General features: G+C 45.7%; 1 protein-coding gene across 1 annotated transcript in view; it reads left to right on the top strand.

Annotated features, from left to right (window-relative positions):
* slc6a1b (solute carrier family 6 member 1b) overlaps positions 1 to 8,113 on the top strand; it is an 11,301-nt gene extending 3,188 nt beyond the window's left edge. The window contains exons 6-14 of the mRNA XM_008290057.1: positions 473 to 607; positions 1,275 to 1,378; positions 1,915 to 2,039; positions 2,484 to 2,596; positions 2,782 to 2,913; positions 5,169 to 5,271; positions 5,463 to 5,563; positions 6,244 to 6,411; positions 8,000 to 8,113. Coding sequence (XP_008288279.1) covers positions 473 to 607; positions 1,275 to 1,378; positions 1,915 to 2,039; positions 2,484 to 2,596; positions 2,782 to 2,913; positions 5,169 to 5,271; positions 5,463 to 5,563; positions 6,244 to 6,411; positions 8,000 to 8,113 — 1,095 coding nt within the window. The remainder of the gene's footprint in view (positions 1 to 472; positions 608 to 1,274; positions 1,379 to 1,914; positions 2,040 to 2,483; positions 2,597 to 2,781; positions 2,914 to 5,168; positions 5,272 to 5,462; positions 5,564 to 6,243; positions 6,412 to 7,999) is intronic.
* Positions 8,114 to 21,331: the final 13,218 nt, after the last annotated feature.

Genomic DNA, 21,331 nt, shown 5'->3' with positions numbered 1-21,331 from the left:
TATCCTGAGGAGCCACATTTTCTACAGTTTAAACTTGGCAGCAGAGCTACAAACCAAAACTTTAACGTTGTAGATGTGTATATCTGCATGTCTGTTTATTTTTCTGTTGGAGGATTTTGGAGGCTGTGAGCAGTTTAAAGCAGAGCCAAACACAGATCCTCTGCTGCTTCTTTTCCTATTCAGTAGCTCATGAATGACATGAGCAGTGTTGACTTTGGGTAAAACTAGATCAGATAAGTAGGGAAATGGTGCAGTGGGAGTGTGCTGAACCTAGTCTTTGTGGGGTCACCCTGGCTCTGGGGAGCAGCCCACACTAGGGCACTGTGCTGCCGCTATGGTGCCACAGTAACACAGTAAGAAATGAACAACTTGCCGGCGTTTTGTTGCTTCAGCTGCAGTTCAACCCACTTGCTGTTAGTTATGGTTTAGATAGATAACACAGCTTCCCTCACAGCCATCTTGTGTCCCACAGGTGGTGTACTTCTCAGCCACATACCCTTACTTCATGCTGTTCATCCTGTTTTGTCGTGGCATCACTCTACCTGGTGCCTTTGATGGAATCCTGTTCTACATCACACCAGACTTTGAAAAACTGAAGCAGTCTGAGGTATGCTCTCTCTCTCTGTAGAAATGCACACAGCTATTTATGAATCACCAAAGTAAAGGAGCACAGGCTGTTCACAGGCTGTTAGCAGCACACAGCGGTGCGTTGCATAGGTTCCTTACTGTAGCTGCATGTAGGCGCACGAGGAGTGGCATCACCACGTAGACGTGTACCGTGTTCAGTGTTACGGGTCTCAGGCCGTGCACGTCATTAATTTAACACCCACAGATACTGTCAGGAACAATCAGCAAATACGACAAAGATATTTATTAGCTCACGGGCACAGAAACATCCCTGTTGTGTAGTTTACTGATAGTTTCCCTTGAGCATCATGAGCCAGACTGGAAAGACGAGGTCAGACTGAAAATGGGATGCAGTGAGATGAGAGTGGATCGGACAGCAGCAAGTAGAACCAAACAGCACTCGGGCCTTTCAGATGGCTGGAACACATGTTTTGTCTTGTTCCTGCCATTTTATCCAGATTTACAAGGGGAACAACATGTTTACCACTTCAGTCCATTACACTGTTTACATGAACAAAGGAGGTCATAGAAGCCATAAAATCTAATTGTTCTTGGTCATTTGTTCTTCCAAAAATCTTTACTAAGCATCAACCTTCCACAGCTACATGTTCAGATCTGCTCACCTGAGCGTCTCTGATGTGTTTCAGGTGTGGCTCGATGCTGCCACTCAGATCTTCTTCTCCTACGGGCTGGGATTAGGCTCCCTGATCGCTCTCGGCAGCTACAATCCCTTCAATAACAACGTGTACAGGTAGGCCATTAGGCCATTAGATGTGTTTTCTTTCCGGTTCATTGAATTATTCCTGAATTAAATCTTCATTCAGATGAGGTGGGACATCTACACGGTCACTCGCATCCTGTCCAGAGGAGACGGTGCCCACGTCTCTCCCTGGGATTATTTCTGCTGTTTGTGACAACATGCTATGTGCTGTACCGTCTATTTTGGGACTATTTGAGCCTCTGCTTGTCAGTTGTTCTGTTATTTTGGTTCTGGCCTGTGTGTAGCCCTCAGACGTTTGGTGAGCCTCAGCCTCTGCTCCCTTGTAGCGTCAACACTGGCCAGCAGCACAAATGATGTGTATTGGTAGAATTGCTGCGAGGCTTCGCCGTTTGAAAAGAACAGGTCAATATAAATGTATTCAGCTGCTGTGCTTCTGCAGAACACAGAATGGTTTTCCACCTCTCCCCTCCCGTCTCCCTCACGCCTCCCGACAATGTGTGACGGCTTGATAAGGAGTTGATACCGGCGTGACAATGGCTGCCTTGTGCTTTGTCTCTCCCCTACAGAGATTCTATCATCGTCTGCTGCATCAACTCCTTCACCAGTATGTTCGCCGGCTTTGTCATCTTCTCCATCGTGGGATTCATGGCCAACGTAACAAAGAGACCCATTGCTGATGTGGCCGCCTCAGGTAATTGCAATCAATGTTGAAACTCGATAGCGACAAAAGGCTCAAGCAAGAGATACTATGGCCACGAAAATAGCAGCTGAAATTTGTTAAATACGTTCTTCTTTCAGTCAGGAAGGCTTTTATTTGGCATTATAAAAGTTCTGGGTTTAACAGAAGAGGAAAATGCTTTGTCATTTGGCAGAACTCTCTGTCCTTTGCAAATACTCGGTTTGACATTCAGTCAAAACCACTTTTTCCACTAAAGGACACGATGGACTTAAACTCTCTGCAGCGTCTTCTTGTCTGATCCAGTATTACAGATTCTGTACTATCATAGCAGCTTCGTAAATGTGGTCAAATGGGGGATGATGCGATTTAGTCACACGTTTTTAGACTTCTTTAGTCATAACCCGCATGAGCCACGTCCCACAATAGCTGCAACGTCTCACATTTGTCTTTAATCAGGACCTGGTTTGGCGTTTCTGGCGTATCCGGAGGCCGTCACCAAGCTGCCCATCTCTCCACTCTGGGCCATACTCTTCTTCTCCATGCTGCTGATGCTGGGAATCGACAGCCAGGTAAAGCTATGCTATGGTTTAGAAACTTTAGCTGGAGCTGATATAAACACAGGATTCTTCTGTTCCTGGTTGGAAATCTTCATAATATGTTAACAGCATTGACTGTAATGTAGGACGTCTCAGCAGGCTTTTATTGTGGCGGCGGTGTTACATAACAGTGTCCACATGACTCTCCGTCTCTCCAGTTCTGTACTGTGGAAGGCTTCATCACTGCACTGGTGGATGAATTCCCTCGGGTCCTCCGGAAACGTAGAGAGCTCTTCATTGCAGCTGTCTGCCTTGTTTCTTACATCATCGGACTGTCCAACATCACACAGGTACGCACCGACTGTCACACACGACCGGTTATTAAAGGACCGACCTGACAGACTGACGAGGTTTATATCAGCTGCCAAGTCCAGGTCAGTACTGAGCCTGCGTTTGCTTGGTTCCTCTTCTCTGGTTTTGACTTTGTCACAGGCCTTCTCCAGATGTCCACAGACAGCAGTGGGTTCACCTCAGCAGCTGACCCAGTAACCTAGAACATGTCAACTCAGCTTGCCAAGTGGCCCTACTGTGAATCCACAGAGCATCTAAGTAAAAAGGTCATAGGATCATACTCCTGAGATGGTACCTCGTCGTCTAGCTGGTTCAGGTCATTTAGAATCATGTTGTTTTGGTTGGCAAACAACGTGAAGCAGGTTTACAGCCACGATCTCACTAGTTTTCTGTGTAGCCGCTGGGCCAAACAAGCACATGGCTACCACTCGGCTCGTCCTCTCATTTGTCCGACACAGCAAGATGCTTCTGCACCTTCTGGCAGCCCGTCATGCAGCGTAGCATCAGAACGAACGGCTCCCGTTGATAGAGGATTATCTTAGAAACCACCAAACACTGTCCTGCTCCACCAGTCACTAGAACATTATCCTTGAGAAAAGGAGAACTGACTTTAGTTCATGAGATGTGCTATCTCTAATACAGTTCATGAAATCTGCTTTGCATATTGAAGGCAGATGAATCTGTGTTCAGAAGTGTTCTGTGATCCTCGGAGCTTTTTGTCAGGGTCAGGTCATAAGGAAACCACTTCCTGTCATTACAGTCAATTAAAGCACAGTCTGAGCAGATAGCACCAAGTTCTGCTCAACACATTCATGCTCCTCAGAGGATGAGCCCTGTGTAGACGTCACAAACCTCCAAAATATCACCTTTGTGTGCAGAATGTCCTCTGATTTAATTTGCTGGTCCCAAAGGATCACAGCCTTCCGTTTCCATTGACCCCATGTCCTTTCCTATAGCGGCATGATCAGGATTAGTCTGATACAAAACTCCACTGCTCTCAGAGCTCCATCACTACCAACAAGCTCCACTGCTCTCAGAGCTCCATCACTACCAACAAGCTCCACTGCTCTCAGAGCTCCATCATCACCAACAAGCTCCACTGCTCTTAGAGCTCCATCATCACCAAGTCAATCAGTCAATCAGATTTTTCTGTTTTCATCAGCGCCTGGTCGTTGTTACTGTTCACAGCCCACATAGTGATTGAGTTGATCCACACTGTAATATCTGAGTCCTACTTGAATCTACAGAGTCTGTTTCTACCCAGTTCCTCGAGTAATTAAAGTGGTCCATTAGTCTCTTGGAGGTAAAACATCTGCCCCCATAGCTTATCATCAGAATCCTATCAAGTCTGGTAACGAGCACTAAACATCTCCATTTATTTTATGGTTATGTATAAAATGTGAATTCCAACCTTCAAAAACCTGTTTTGATCTACTGTTTTCTGTCTTTATGTATTTATTGGTGGGGCATTATATCCAACGCTGTAATTATTCCTGTTTATGTTACAGCTGTCTGCTGACATCCAGCTGGTTGTCTGCCAGCTGAGTCGTATTAGTCTACATCGAACATTTTAATGCAAATGTAAGGGCTGTTGTTGTTTTTTTTAAATGCTGCACTATGAAGTGGGTCCAGCCAGGACTGCTGGCCTGGATTTACTTTGTGCAAACCGACCAGTTGCAGTCCAGAGTCCTGAATGTTCAGCAGTAGTTGAAACCAAAGGTACAGCTGATGCTTCTGTGTGTCTCCTCGGGAGCGAAAAGTGACTAAATCACTGTAGGGTCTTGTTCAACTGTGACACTTAGAGACCCTGAATCGTCCCTCTATTCCTGCCACACTGGATCCCATCATGCTGCATTCACAGCCCTCTTAGAACAAGGCAGTGTCCCTGATCGCTGCTCCGGCCAGCACTAAGCACATCCAGCCTCACAGAGCCGTGAAGGAGGTGGACGAGCTGCAGCAGGTCCCCGCGACGGCTCGATGGGTGGAAGAAACTGGAGATGGCAGCGTCTCAAATTGATGTTTGATCCTCTCTGCTCCTGTGTGGTCTCAGTAACGAGCTTCCTCTGTCCTCGCCACTGAGACGTCGCTCAGCCACACCAGCCAGAGCCGCTGGTGCTCTCGCTCTGGATGTCGTTCCACTCCACCAGTTTAGCTGCGTCCTGCACAGGCATATAATTGCGTCTTCTATTATTTCTCCCCCGTCTTTTCTTCTGCCCAATCATTCCTCTTTCCTTGTTCGCTGCTCTGTTTGCAGGGTGGCCTGTATGTGTTTAAGCTGTTTGACTACTACTCTGCCAGCGGCATGTCCCTGCTTTTCCTGGTCTTCTTTGAGTGCATCTCGATTTCATGGTTCTACGGTGAGCCACACTTTGTCTCAGTAATAATATGAAGGACAAAGCAAACATGTCCAAGATGAACATCTCTGTCTTGTTTTACCAACTTGCTCGGAGCTCTTAAGCTCCAACATCAAAAAGTCAGAGAAAAGTCAACTATGAATAATAGACTGAATCTACAATCTACAGAATTCACTGTGCTGTTTTGGTTGCAGGTGTAAACAAATTCTACGACAACATTGAGGAGATGATCGGCTACAGGCCCTGCATGTGGTGGAAGGCCTGCTGGGTTGTCTTCACTCCACTCATCGTGGCCGTAAGTGTTTGCAATGTGCTGTCACTGACAACCGACCAGATGTGAGCAGGAAACAGGGTTAGGGTTACAATATGTGGGTTTATGAGAGCCCAGGTCCAGGTCCAGGGTTAGAGTCCTCCATCACAGGTCAGTATGTGGGTTTATGAGAACCCAGGTCCAGGCCCGGTAGAACCATTGTAAACAAGTAATGTAGCAAAGACGTTTATTAGTAGATTTAAGAATTCCTTTGACTGATAAACACACGTCACACATGTCAGATGACACTTGTGAAGAAGGCGACAGATGCAACGCTGAAACCCTCCTACAGCTAACAACTTCATACCATTGTCCTATTACAAAGAAATTCTTAAATCTAATTGTAAACGAGGCTAAACTATCTGAACATTAACTACGTCGTGCTCTCCTGTCACTTTGAGGTTTGCATGGAAGTCTAGTTTCTCTGTTTATATATGATATGATGATGCTTGAATGACAAAGTGTGCCTGTTGTGGCCAAACGCCATCAAACCAGATGATTTTTTACTGTCTTACTGTAAATGTTCATGTATGTGTAGAGTTTAGAACAGATGTTTAGAGCTTGTGCAGCGCTGCAGCTCTGCCTGCATTCAACATGTCGGCCATCATAACGACGAGGCTGACGTCTGCTAGAACCCTAACCCTGTCGTCCCTCCTGTCAACCAGGGAGTCTTCTTGTTCAGTGCAGTGCAGATGGTTCCCCTCACGATGGGCGACTACGTGTTCCCAGCCTGGGGTCAGGGGGTGGGCTGGTGCATGGCGCTCTCCTCCATGACGCTCATCCCTGGATACATGGGCTACATGTTCCTCACACTCAAAGGCACATACAAAGAGGTGAGCTCCCATCATCCCACACGTTCACCTTATTTTAAGCTGGACTCGTTTGCGTCACATCACAAAACTGATTTTATAAAGAAAGCCAGTGGGGCCACGAGACGCTGAAATGCATGAAGGAGGTGTTCTAGACTTTCCAACGTATGCTGGTGTATAAATACCGAGAGCGTGTGCAGTGGAGTAGCTGCAGATTTCCCAGAACATACACATCGCTGATCCTACCGCTTAGCATTTCATACATCGATTAACTGGTCTGAACGTTAATCTGCAGTCCGCAGCACAGCAGAGCATGTTGAGAGTTTCAAGTGGATTACTTTTTTTTTGCTCCAGCTCAAGTATTACCGCTGACTGTAGGGCGGCCCGTCTCATGCAGGAGCACGACGGTGTGTTTGGAGGTTGCTGCTGAAATGTAGATGTTATACACAGGCCCTGTGGATTCCACTGAAAAGGACGTTTCCCTCCATGTAGTGAAGCTTAGATTAACATTTAAGGTCAGCACAAAAGAGATGTGGTGAAGCAGAAGATATTAACTCAGGATCTGCATCCTCTTCATTAGCTTTAACAGAGCGGAAGTATACCTGAGATTATTATTTGGAATTCAATTTGTAATTTAGCCGCTAACAGACACACTGGATGTGCCAGCACTGAGCTCAGCCCAACGTGGTTCTGTTCTGTCATTAAGCTGCAGCCAGTGGCTGTGCAGCAAACACCCAGCATGCTGGGTAAAGACATCAGGAACGGCCATGAAGAGCAGAGCAGTGATAAAGGGATTAGTGAAACAGAATTTTTAATTGGTTCTGTTAAACAATTTTTAATGGCTTTGTTTTGCTGTGACAGCCAGAGTTCAGCAGCTGACGTGCGTTCATACGTAGCGCGATGCTGCGTTTTTATCGACCCCGTGCTTCTAATCAATGACTGATAACACCGCTTTCCTTCATACTGCACAGTGTACAGTCAGAGCGTTTTGATTTGCAGTCATTCACGGTGGGCTGAGTCTGTGCAGTCCCCGGTGACAGATACAGCTCGGTAGCCGCTGACAGAGGAAATGGGCTGTAATTGCAGGCAGTGCAGCAGAGGCTATCAGAGGCGCTGTGCAGGTGTCGGATCCTGCAGCACCAGCTGATGGCTGATTGTCTAATTGCAGCAATCAGCCATCTGATTAGCGCTCTGCACCCAGGCTGACTCTCACAAACACTCCATAGAAATGCCTGCTGGAGAGCCTGGGTCCAGCAGCAGCCACATTGGAGAACACTGGAAGTTTGGGGAGCTCTGAATTTCTTTTTTGGACCTTGTGGTTTTGGTCCATGGAAGCTTTGTTGGTGTCGTTAGCAGCCTGTGTTTGTCTCAGGATGCATCAGCTCCTATTGCATGGTTTCACGCTGGGGAATCGGGTCTCTGACAGCCAGAGGCCAGGCGTTCATCAAGCTCACAGCTGGCGTGTTTCGTTGCAGCTAATGGGTTTGATCATAAACTTTGCAGCTGTTGAGTCCTTACAAAAGCTATATGACAATTTCTTGTTGTTATTTCAACACCATCAGTGAGTTCTTGAGCTTTGTGATACCAGCTGTGCTACTCATCCTCTTCTCAGCGTCTGCGGATGATGATCAAGCCTTTGGCAATGGTGAAGGCTCAGGAAAATGGCCCAGACCAGCAGACAGAAAACCAGAACCAGAACCCTGCCAACGAGGAAGCCTACATCTAAAAAGAGTTCCGCCTGTCTCTGTGTGTCAGCGGCCGGACTCGGCCTCCACCTACAGAAGAAACGTAATCAAGGTTGGAACAACCACGAGACTTGTATGTCTGCTTTTATTCACCTACCTCCTGGGGACACGTGAAACCAACCTGATTACAGTTATTTTTAGGGGTTTTTCTGTTTGTTTATTTGTATAATACAGAGTTATAAAACTTATGAAGAAAAAAACAAATTACCCAGCAAAGTTGTTGTGATATTATGAATTTCATTATGCAAAAAAGTTAGTCTTTGTAGAAAAGGAGATGTGACTTAGAGAATTACTGTACATTGAGTATATATAATTTAAATCTGGAGGCCCACATTGATTCAATAGTCTCGTTCTTTGAAGATATTAATTAATCTACTAAACTCCAATTACTGTACAAAGACAAATATTGGTAAAATGCATTTTGCTTGTACATGAAATAAACACATTAAAATGAACGCAGCGTGGGAGGTGAAAAAAAAGCCAATTGAAAGTTTGTAAAGTGAAAACTGAATATTGACCAATTTAAGGCAAAGACAATGTGGGAATGTGCAACAGGTAAGGCCAAATGTGCTCGTTGTGTAGAACATCAGTGACTATGACTCCCCTGCAGAACCCTGAACTTCGCCTGAAGTGTTTACCACCCGTCTCGGGCTTCATTAGAAAAGCACAAGTACAGTCTGGAAGGGTCCAACTTGTTTTCTGGCATGATCGAAACCTGTGACAACAGCAAAAATAACGTATATAGGATACATAGCAAGAGACTGTTATAACTGTTCCTTTGTTTTCTAAAGAACAATAACTTTGTATGTCGTCTGGATCTTTTTTGTAGAATCATTTTTAGGGCGTTTTCTATCTGTGAGAGTGAGAAGGACCAAAATCATGCTGTAGTTTGAAAGATCGGTGCAGACGTTCGACTAGATATGGACTGAATCAAGCATCCCCAGAGCAATAGGCGAGTTCAGCAGCATCAACCTACAAGCACAATTTGAATCTGTGAACTGCCACCGCTAATAATAAAGGTGGAGCTCTGCAGAAACCCCACATTTGCACTGTGCATGCTCAACTTCTGCTTGAGAGTGATTATTTGGAAAATGTAGATGTTTTTTCTTTGACCACCAGTTAAGTGGAAAGAAAGTGTTGTGTTGCAACAAGCCAATGCTAATTCAGATTTATATTTAAACAGTCAGAGCCAATGAGCTGCAGTGAGATGGATCTCTACTGCGACCACTGTTCTGGCTGTAGCCGTTTACTTGTATATCTATTAGTAACCCGCTCCTCAGGAACAAAGGTGGAAGTGACCAAATTCCCTCAGATACTACCACGATACACTGAAAGGATGAATGCTGTATTAAAAAATCAAACTACTGGTATATATCTGCCATTTCCCATGAGATCAAAGTGGTGAACACACACCAGAGTGAAGACGGACATCTGCTCGGGCACACTGGAAAGCTGATCCAAATTGTTGCCTCGTCTCTGTGTGCTCTCTGCTCTGCTAGCGTTAGTTCTACTATTACGCCATCCTCTCAGTATTCCAGTAGAAGCCATAGTGAGGTTCTATTCTGTGGCGAGTGCAGGTTTCCAGTCCTACAGGTGGACAGAGAAGCCTTGGCTCAGTCAGAGAACAAAGCCGGCAAAAGCACTGTTAAACAGCAGGACATAGCCAGACGCTGTAAAGGCCAACACCACTAAACTACTCCTGTCAGAGGGTGAATAACAAACCTATTAGTACATATCAGGTGTGCTTGGCAATATAAAGACATACATGTAGACAGAGCACAGATATCACGTCATCACCACCAGGAGGGATCCAGACAAGACGCTTCTGTGGCAGCTACATGCGACAGGAATCAGGTTGAATCAGTCCCCTTAGTTTTTTCTTTAATTTATGTTTTTTTTTTTCAAAGATATGTGAATTAAAATGTGCAATGACAAAGGGGTTCCGTGGATTTGTGTAAAGTTACCATACTGCAGTTTTCTCTCTTGAACGATGTTGTAACTGGACTGTGTACTACATGTGTCTGTGAACGTCCGTACAACCTGAGTTTCTTTCTTTCGTTTTGTCTAAATGTTGAACAAGAAAAAAAAAAGTGATATTATTTGCTGTTTTCTGCAATAATACTATCTCAGAAACTAAAGCACATATCTCTCTCAACTGTAAAAATGATCATGACAATAACAGAATAGAGTAATAATGAAGATAATGATAATAATAATGATGTAATAGAAATGTCTAGTCAGAGAATATTGTTTTGTATATTTCTAGCTGTTTCATGGGCCTAATGTAAAATATTATATGTAAAAAATATAATAAATGTCTTTAGATGGTGTTATATGAAAAAGCATGATTGCAATATATGTTATCTGCAAAAATAAATAAAGACCTATAGATTATACAGTCGGCTTCATGTCATCTTTATATGTACGGTGACAAACACCTGATTTTTAACAAGCAGGTGTTGAAAATAAATGACTGGTTGACTGTAGAGCCGTTAGCGTGGATCAGATGGACTGAAAGGCGTTGGGATGTTCTGCTGAACAGGGCCGGGACACAGAACTGCTCAGTCATGTGTTTACTGCACGAGTGGAACTGAATGTGCATCAGCACCACGCCACACGTCTGCCGTAAACGTAGACTCTTTCTGACAACATGGTTCTTGTCCTTTTGGTTTCATGACTCAGCGTTTCTCAGTCTGTCCGTCTCATTTTGTTGCAACACTGGAGGTCAGAAAATGTCAACAGATGTGGATGTTAGAATACATACTGAATATATATTAGATTATCTATACGCTGGTATCTCCACTCAAAACGGGCCCAAAGGCTGCAGGTGACAATAACAACAGGTCCACATGGAAGCTGGAGGTTTCAGCTGGTCAGACAACCAGACACCAGCTCCTCTGTTCAACCACAGCAGCCATACCGGTGCTGCCTCCAGTAACCTACTTACCCTCAGAACACAGAACAACAGTCTACACAGTAGTGGGCAGGTGAGTGCAGACCAGAGAGAGGGAGGAGTCTCACAGGTTTAGAGAGGTTAGTCCAGACTGGGAAGTACCGGCACCGTTTATTGTTCCTGTGCAGCCAGTTTTAGCGTCTTCAGACGGCTTTCCCCCGATCTTTCATTTGGCCACGCAGAGCTCACTTCATTCTTTTGTCTATATAACCAGAGCACATGGTGGACGTTGGGGTGCAAATGTTCAGCTGCTGTAGAACAGCACCAAGCCCAGCAGCAGGCCTGCAACACGGCTGGACAGAACACAAGCAGCTCAAAGCACGGCCCAAACAATGTATAATGCTGTGAATGCTGTTGGTCACGTGAGAGCAGCAGCGGCCTGCCGTGGTCCTTCTGAAGCAGCTCACAGGCTTTGCTCCATGTGAAGGCAGAGTCCGTACAGCCCACGCTTCATGATTAGCATCTTGCCTCTGACGTCATCGTTCCTTGCAGCATACTCAAGTGGTAATAATAACATCCCTTCAAAACCGTATTAGACACGCAGCCCAACGCCAAATATTATGGGATTTTTCCTACATGTGTGCTTGCAGCTCACTGATATCCTGCACACAGAGCTGGTGCTGCAGAACCAGCCGCCGTATGGCCGCCTGCTGCTGAGCGCCTCTGACCAGAACGAGAGCAAAACATCCTCTAAACCTTTACGTGAAAGACAGCTACGGTCCGGTATCAGTCCAGCATATTACCCCGAGTTTCTGAGTGTCCTCTGCTTGGTGCCACAAAGCAGTGGAGTGAAAAGCTCGGCTCAGTCTCAGTACGCTTCTGTCTGCATGAGGACAGAATATGAACCCAGCTCTCATATATCTACACATATACATACAGTGTGTCTGCTCATGTGAGCGTGCAGCGGCGGTGGAAGTGTTGGTTTGCTGATGACACAGACGTGAGGGGAGCAGCTCTGACAGCTCCAGTCTAGCAGAGGTAGCTCAGAAGTCACCTCCAGGGCTTCAGCAATACACTCTGTGGAAATGCTAATCTGTTTTCCCTCCTGCCAGCTTGGCCAAGGCTCCCAGTAGCGTGCACACTCTCCAACCACATCACAATCAAACAAACATAATAATAAAAAACTCGACTTACTCTTCTTATTGCTGCCAGGCTGGAGTGTCTGTTTCATGTGGAAGATGCATCCATGCTATGCACCGGGCTGAGCGATGGGACACAGCACGCATGAGACGACTACATCAGTGGGAATAAGGTTGTTCCTGATACCTACAGTCAGAGTAGACAAAATGAACCTAATCACGCTATATCAATGCTAAAAGTCAAGAACACTGCTGTATCTGTTGCTGTGATGTAACAGGACCAGGGTGAGTCCACGGGACCAGGCTGGCTATGACTGTAGTAATATAAATATCAGTACTACCTAGATACTACTAGATATACAATGACCACGCGGTGACCAGGTCACCACAGCATCTGATCTGAACACGTGGATCTCTGTGGTCTGATCTCCAACTGGTAGTGACCGCTGCTTCTTTGAAACATGACCCTGATGATTCTCCGCTCTTAACCACATGTTCATTATTGTCACCATGACGACAGCGTTGCTCTAACTAGCCATTATAACCCAAACCACGACTTGTTTAACATCCTGTTAACCTGAACCACTGTCTCCTCATGAAATCAGTCAAGTTGCTCTTGTGCATAGATCAGGAGTCGGTAACCTGAACACTCAGAGATCCGTTTGGACCCGTTTCCTACTGAACAGAAAACACCAGGAGCCACAGAACCCGTCTGACATCTAACGTGAAGATAACCCTGCATACATGGTTTGTACCTTCATGCTGTGTATAAAAACTATAGTGTTGCTGCTTTTCTGAAACCAGTGAGCTGCTGCAGAGGAAAACACCTTTTACTTCTGCAACAAAAACATTTTGAACTCCGAAAAAAAAAAACAGACGCTGGGTTGAAGGTTACGTTAGATAAAATACTCGGTGTCTGTCTGAGTCCTCTTTGTATATATGAAATAAAAGCTGATCTTAAATCCTCCACCTGCAGCAAAGTAAACCAGCGTCTGGTTGTCCTGCTGCCTGCAGCTGGACTGCTGACCAGACTGCTGACCGCCTGTGAGCTCTTTGGGACGGAGGAGCTCACGGCAGCACCGCTGCTCGCTGAGCACAGCAACAGCACAACGATACCAGTTTTCACCTCAGAGTCTCCAAAACACCAGAAAGAGTTGCTAGATTGGTCGCTAGTCGCTTTTGACAAAAAAAAGTCGTCAAGGGGATTTGAAAAGTCTCCTGATTGATCCAGAAAGACGCCCAGTTAGCAGCACTGCTCGTATTGGCGGCTGTGACGCATATTTTGAGCGACAAAAAATGAAGCACGTTTTATTTTAATGTTATCAGATCACCACAATCTACAAATTCAGAATTACATTTTAAAAACTAACAAACTAAAATAAAATACATGTAAATGAAATGCTCATCATTTATTTTCCGAAGCCCTAAGGAGCAGCAGAGGGATGGAAGAGCTCCGGAGCCGCTTGCTGTCGACTCCTGGACCACATCTTAGCAACCACGGCAGGCTGAACTGACTCATTTGTATTACTGGAGATGCAAACAAACAATCCTGTCCTGCTGACTAGGACCAGATCAGAAAGTGATTCTAGGTGTGGTTCTAGAGTGGCTAAACAAGCATTTTGTCTGTGGGCAGCTGCTGCACAGAACCTGAACCCTTAAATGGTCTCCAGTGGACACGACCAGGCTCTTCCTTCAGCCAGGACCTCTGAGCAGAGCTGTGTCAGGATGTTTCTGAGTCTTCTGTTCACCTTTACAACAGAGTGCTGATAGTGTATCTCTTCCCAGCAGACTGACAGACAGACAGCAGTGGGAAGCAAATGCCCTTATCGCTGGCTGCCATATGATGGGATTAGCTGGTGTGTTGTCTAACAAAGCATTAATGAACAGTTTTAATTGCCTGCACGGCATTCCCTGCCAAGCCGCTGAACTACACACACACACACACACACACACACACACACAATACAGCACAGGGTTGTGTTGCGTATTTGTCTCATCTGAAATTGCGTCCAAGTGATACAGAATTTGTATTCATCGCTGGAGCACAATCCCAGCGTTACTGCCGTCATTCCAGTGTGACAGAGAATATGGTTTGAAGACATTCATTTAGCTTTAACCTCCATTCAGTGCTTCACACAATGCAACCTTAATTGAAATCAGTAGATGTTTTTGATTATCTGGCAGTGCGGTATCACGCTGCAGCTTCACGGCAGCAGCAGGACTCGGGCTGTGCTGGGACCTGAAGTGTTTCATTTTACTGGAGTTCTACAAAACACTGCTCTAAATGGCAGTTCTAGCAAATGATCTTCTTCCATTTGTGGCAGGATGTCAGCTGCTTTCTTAAACAGAGGTAATCTAACGGACTGTGTCTGCGCCTGTTATTCTGTTTCTGTTGCACCTCCTATATGATCTGCAGCATCACAAAACTGCATTTTGGTTCTATTTTTCATATTTGGTGCTGCATGTACATGTTGTATTGTTTCACAGACATAATCTGTCTGTTTGGACATCCAAACTGCTTCTTCTTTCTGCTATATTTATTATCATTCATATTCTTACTATTGCACAGAGCCCGAGATTAAATCCAACCACTGAAGTAGATGTCAGAGTGAGGAACACATGGTCAGCACTGACCCTGACCCAAACCCAAACATCCATTTTGTGTTTAACATGCTTGTCATGGAGTGAAAGATGAAAGGTTCTGCATTTGAACTCATGTTCTATGAAGTCAAGTGGCATCGAACGGCAACATTCAGAGCCAGCTAGTAGAACTTCCTGTCCTGCAGTTAAGCAACAGCAGGCCGGTTGTTCCCAACAGTTACATGCACAGATCAGACACATCACAGCCACTGACAGGTGGAATGAAGTGCTACGGCGTTCTACTGGGAAACCTTGGTGCTGGCATTCATGAAAAAAATCCACCTAAACATTGCTGTAGACCAAAGACCCCCCGCAAGGCAACACCTCTTTCGTAGCTACATACCAAAAACTGATCAGGATCGCCTCGAGGAACACAACGCAGAGCCCTGACCTGCCTCCAAACTCCTTGATCGAGCATCTGTAGGACGTAGCCAGTCCACAGAGGCTCCATCTCACAAGACAGGCCTCAAGCATGACCCCACAGCTCAGCACTGTCTTGGTGGCACAAGAGAACAATGCACCCCAACCCCAAGCCAAACATCAGGCAGCTGCTTTAATGTTGCGTCTGGTCTGGAGCTGCTGCCCCCTGCCAATCAATAAATAATTACACAGGCGGAGGACTGTTTAATCAAGATGTTAGCACACTGACAGCTGAAGAAAAACTCACTTGAGGCAGGCTTTTTAGATCTGACTGACCTCAGTGACCCAATGTTTATGGAAAAATAACCAGCAAAACTCAGTCCATGTAGCAGTGAGTCTGAACAATACCAGGACACACAGTGACTGTAGGCTAGGGTTAGCTCAACCTGCAACCACAATATGAACAGTAAGAATCAGCAGCACTGTGAGGTTTTAACCAAAGGCTGTTTCTGTGTTTTAGTGATGAAAGAGAAGAAGGAAGCCTAACAAAAGTGGGAGGATGAATTTCAGCTGGAAAGAGCTCTCAGAAACAACTAAAAATCCCCAACAGAGAGTGACTGCCACACCAGAGCCAACCAATGAAGCCGTCCCATCTCTTCCAGCCTCTGATGTGTTCACATTTATCACCATCTCGTAGCTCGGGGGCAGCTCTCCTTCTTTGTGGCGTTTCCTTGAGTGATACACAACACACATTCCACGTGGGACTGAGATGCAGTAGAAAGACCAAAGGTGTGAGACAGGCAACTCATAATTTGCGTATTCCTTATGTTTCTATTCATGTGTTCTTATTGCGCCATACATCGTGTCATTCTTGAAAAACATCCTGAGCTCAAACCTCATGGGGAGCAGAAATACAAGATCTTCAGTGACTCATCAAACTTCACCTCATTACTGAAGAATGTTTAATTAGTGCTGCCATTGCTGAGAAGAAGCAGCACCCCATCATCAGGGTGCTCTCTCACCAAGACCACTTGCTCTTGTGCTTGTGTCCCTCAAGAAACATCATGCACTTGACACAGTTCTCTGAGTACTGCCCACACAACGTACAAAAAGGCTGAAATTGCAGCTAAACTATGGCTGCTCAGGATGCAAGGGTGAACCAAAAGCAATGAAATTAACACTTCAGTAACATGTAAGCTACATGTTTTTACCTTAGCCACAATTACTGTGAAATCATTTGCCTGCTTTCATGAAAGGTTGAAGCAGCACCTCACGGAAATACCCAAGAGTTAGAACATTTTTTATTTTTATTTAACCTTTATTTAACCAGGTGAGACCCATTGAGATTGACATCTCTTTTACAAGGGAGCAGCTACAGACATTTAAAATCTCCCAAGGAAACCAGGTCAGACAATCTGAGCGTTTTCTGGATCAAATTCCAGGACCAAGGGGCATCGTAACAAAACGCAGTCTTCCCGAATGCAGTGAAGGCACGAGGGACCGAGAACAGTAAAATGTCCTGGGAGCGGAGGCTGTACCCTCTGGTAAAGCGAACAAGGAGGCGATTTAAATAGCCAGGGAGAAACCCTAAGATGGCTTAGGTGATGGTGAACATACCCTCTCCACCCAGTTCCACATTTCATATGTAGGGCAATGACCCCTGTGGATACTTCTTTAAGACACACCGGCTTGCCGGTCACGCCCAACAGGTTACCTATAAAGCACCTGTGTTGGCATGAATTCACTGATTGTTTGATCTCTGTGTGCGGGTTTCAGCATATATCTGCTGACCTGTTGTGGTTTGGGCGTCTGTCTGTGAGCTGTCTCCCTGGATTGCTGTCTCCCTGTTCAGGTTTAGTTAGATGTACTCTTTTGCCTCTCCGGCTCCTGTGGCTGTAATCCCGACGCCAGCGTACTGCTGTGATGCCGCGAACACATTCTGTGGGGCCCTGTGCTGAGCGCAGACTTTATGTTGGCCAACAGCAGGAGGAAATCTGCTCCAGTCCGGTTGAGCCAGTTACTGGCATCAATCACAACTGTGGTTCTTACTGGCGTGTTGTTGTGGTGCAGCTAACGCGCTTGGTGGACTCCCTGCTGAGTGCCAACTTCCCAGTCGGCTAAACAGCAGGTGGGGAAACTCTCTTCCGGCTGTGTCGGCATCCCTCGGCCGACGCCTGGATGCTGCTGAAGTGTGTTGCGGTGCTACACCCTCACCAGTGGTCCACGTCGAGCGCAGACTTTCGCTGTCTCCTCTCTCGCTCTCTCTGGCTTGAACGTTTCCAGATGATCTCAGCTCTGAGTCCCATATCACCTCCTTGGCTTGGCCAACTCACTCCACAAAGTTAAGTCGGTATGAAGCTAACTGACTCCCACATAACTGGTTGTAAACAGGAAGACTACACCTCAGCGTCCTTGTCAGTCCCCGCCCCCTGAAAAGGTGTGACTGTGTGACTTTATGGTTTATCAACTATGGCTACTCACTGGAGACATTTTTTTTTTAAGTTATTTTTTTGGCCTTTGTGTCTTTTTTTATATAGTGCAGTGAGAGAGAGACAAAAGTGGGGGAGAAGAATGGGGGGAGGACGTGTGGGAAAGGGTCATGAGCGGGATTCGAACTCATGACCTCCACATTGGGACTGTAGCCCTGCACATAGGACGCCAGCTCTACCAGGTGAGCTATAGTGGCGCCCCACTGGAGACATTTTTGTGTGGGTTGTGGGCTTTTCATGCTTTGAAAGATGACAACGATAGGTGTGTTAGATGTACACGAATATCCAGAGAGAGCCCACAGTCTTGCATGGACTGTTCTATGGTGCCTGCACGCACCAGAGAAGCCCCGTTTTTGGGCCACTCAAGATAGAAAGTGGGAGTGTTCAGGGCTTTGCAAGGCATCCAGCCCACCCCCAGTGCTGAGCCCACGGCGATCTGGCCTGGTTCCCTTTCTACTCCTGGAGGTGGCGGAGTAGGAAGAAAAATAGCAAGAGGGTGTGGATGGAGGTTGTCTTCTCCTCCAGAGAGAATGACCTGTCCTGTGGGCAGCAATGTCAAGGTTGTTAGCAGGGTAATCAGTGTTCTCAGTGTTGCCCTCCCTGGAAATCTCAAGGAGCCCCTGTTCCTTTGGGCCGAGGATGGTGTCGGGGTGCACCCGAGTGTCTCTCCTTGAACTTAGTGTGTACAGATTTTGGCTTTCCAGCCTCGTCAAGCTGGCGTGATTCGAATAAAGAGAGGCATTCACTATCGCTGCAATACCTTTCCAGCACATGGCTTGCAGTGTCATAAACTGGAATGTAACCCTAACCCTTTGGTGAGATCCCTGCTAAGCGCAGACTTCCCAGTCGGCTAAACGGCAGGTGAGGACACTTTCCTCTGGCCATGTCTGTTGCAGCTGTTTCCCTATCCCTATTGCTCGTGCTCTGTCCACCTTTGTTGTCTCCCTTGGTCAGCTTAGCAGCTTGCTAGTTGACCTGATCTGACCTGACCCGATCTGTTCACAACTTTGCCCGTTTCATCTTGGCCTTTAACTGTGTTCCTGAGGTCAGTCTTGCATCTTGCAAAGTGGCCTACGCGGCCCTTCTGCCTATCAGGTCTGGTCTTGTGCTGTCCAGGGCCTCTGGTTGGCATGTTCAGAAGTGTACATTTGCAAATAGAGAGTTTGTCATATAGATTTGGTTCTGGCTGCACCATCTCCTCACCGGGTCTTAAAGAGTTGTCCCCTATGTATGAAATGTGTACCTGGGTGGAGAGACAGTCTCAAGACGATACAGAACGCATGGTTACACTGTAAAAGAAAATTAAATTCCAATCCTATAAAACACACCATCGGGCTTGTACGTATCATTAATTAAGCACTTTTTGTTGACAAATACTTCGACCACATCGACAGCTTTGGAAGAGATCTCGTGGATCTGTAGTTCAAAAGTGTGTTTCCACAGTGAAAAATGACCTCACATTTACAGAAAGCAGGTGTTTGTTCATCTCTTGAGTATGTGAGGTTGTGTGAGACGTTTCGTATAGCTTCATCAGGAAATGGTCAAATTACATGTTTATTTAATGCATACGTTCAGTTGGAGTTGATTTGGCCGTTTGTTTTTGTTTTGTCTTCAACACAGTTGAACATAAACGTCTCCAAACGTCTGACAGTTAAACCTTGAAAATGGTCCAACCTTCAGCAGGACGTCAGCATCCAAAGGCTGAGGTTTAGCTAGTTTGTTTAGCCACTTCAGAGCATATGGGACCGACAAAGCTCTGATGTTTCTGCCTCTTCACCACTGGCCTCATCATAGCCTGTAAACACACCTTATTAGCACCGCCAGTCAGGTGGTCAGGTTGGTCTATGGCTCTGCAGCAGGGCAGGACACGAGCTGCCTGAGCGCTTGTTGCCATTATAGACTTTACCAGCCATGTTACTGAAACTACGATGGCCTGCTGAATATGTGTATACAGGAATATCAGCTATTAACTCTGTTTTTAGAAAAGAAATACCAGCCTCAACTGGACCGGCGCACCCGATGGCCAGTCTACGTCTGTAACATGCTAATAGTTTCTGATTAGCAAAAAAACACCAAGTACATAGAATAGAAAAGCTTTACTGTCATCATACAGGTGTAGATGAAGGACTGTCATTAGTCCTGGATGTATTTGTTCATAAACTAACTATTGGACAAACTGAAATTTTGATCTGGTGAGCATCTGACCACAATTATTGTCTGTGGTTTAACTCAGAACTACAAAATCTCAACCTCATGTTCGTGGCTCCACCAGTCACCTGGTATCCTTTAGTCACATCACCAGCCTGCCCAGAGTTGTCCCTGAGAATGGGAAGCAAGTCACAGGACGGCAACACGAGGCCATCCTTCAGTTCATGCTTCTCACTGAATCTGAGCCCCCATATTTTATACCTCCATTCTAGAGCCTTTAAATGTCTCTATATCCCATAATGCAAAATCTATCTTAGGAATAAACAGGCAAAAATAAAACCATCCTTGAAAAAAAGTTGTGTAAGGTGCAGCGAGTCACTGCTCAACAGCACAGCATCCAACCAAGGATGCATCATATGTCAACACCCCCAGCCTCCTCTCTCCCGCTCCTTAATGCCGCTTATGCAGAAAGGAAGAAATCTGATGTCATGGCTGCCTGCCCTCGGCTGTCAAGCCTTCATGCACACACAAACACACATACATACACAGACAACGTTATTTACAGTATAATTACTTCCATGACAGTTCAGATGCGAGCCCATCACTGCGTATTATCAGACCGCTGAGGCGTGTAACAGTCTATAATACAGAGAGAGAAATCTATGAGTTCTATTACAGAACCACACACGACCAAAAACCTAATCCAGGAGAAAAAAAAAAGTATTCAGTGATGTTTTCTTTGTGGAGTTTTTTTTCTTTCTTTTATAAATGAACCTATTTGAAATTCCAAAAATCCTGAGCTCATGAAGAGACTTTCAATCACACAAACAAGCCCTTGGAAGCCGGAATAACTCATCTCAACTTCTTATCTTACCCATTACCATTCAAATGTAGGCTAGTGTGCAGAATTCTGCAGGAAATGGCAAGCGAGGGATATTTATGGGTTTGTAAAGGCTACGGTTACTATGCAAATCCTGCATAGATGACTGAGTGATGGCAGAGATCGCTGAGTGACTCAGAGAGCTGCAATCCTGCTGCTCTCCTCTCGCTCATTCTCCACAACCTGAGCCACCCGAGCAGAACATGCACTTGTCTTTGCTTCATGCTTCAATTTTAGCATTGCTGAGGGGCGTGCTGAGAGAAACTGGATGTAATTAGGAGGATGTTTGAGAGGCAGTTGGATATTAACATGGGTTTCACCACTCAGCGTGGTGTTGGATGCCAGGCACATATTTCCTGCAGACACTTGATGTTTGCAGACAGATGTTCTGTCAGCCCCCCTGCCCCATCAGCTCTGATATATATGATGGAGATCATGTGGTTTTGAAAAGAACTTTGCATAAAGTTTGTGTCCTGTTTCTTTCCTTAGGTGAAATTTGATAAATCATAAAACTCCACTGGACAGGGAAGTGTACATTCATATGCTGACCCTAACCCTAACCCCATCTCAGCCTATCCTAACCCTAATCCTAACCCTAACCTATCCTAACCCCATCTCAGCCTATCCTAACCCAATCTCAGCCTATCCTA

This window comes from Stegastes partitus, unplaced genomic scaffold (assembly GCF_000690725.1).
Source record: "Stegastes partitus isolate 25-593 unplaced genomic scaffold, Stegastes_partitus-1.0.2 Scaffold14, whole genome shotgun sequence".
Lineage (NCBI taxonomy): Eukaryota > Metazoa > Chordata > Actinopteri > Pomacentridae > Stegastes > Stegastes partitus.
Note: the sequence above shows the minus strand (reverse complement) of the source record. Positions and strands in the feature narration are given on the sequence as shown.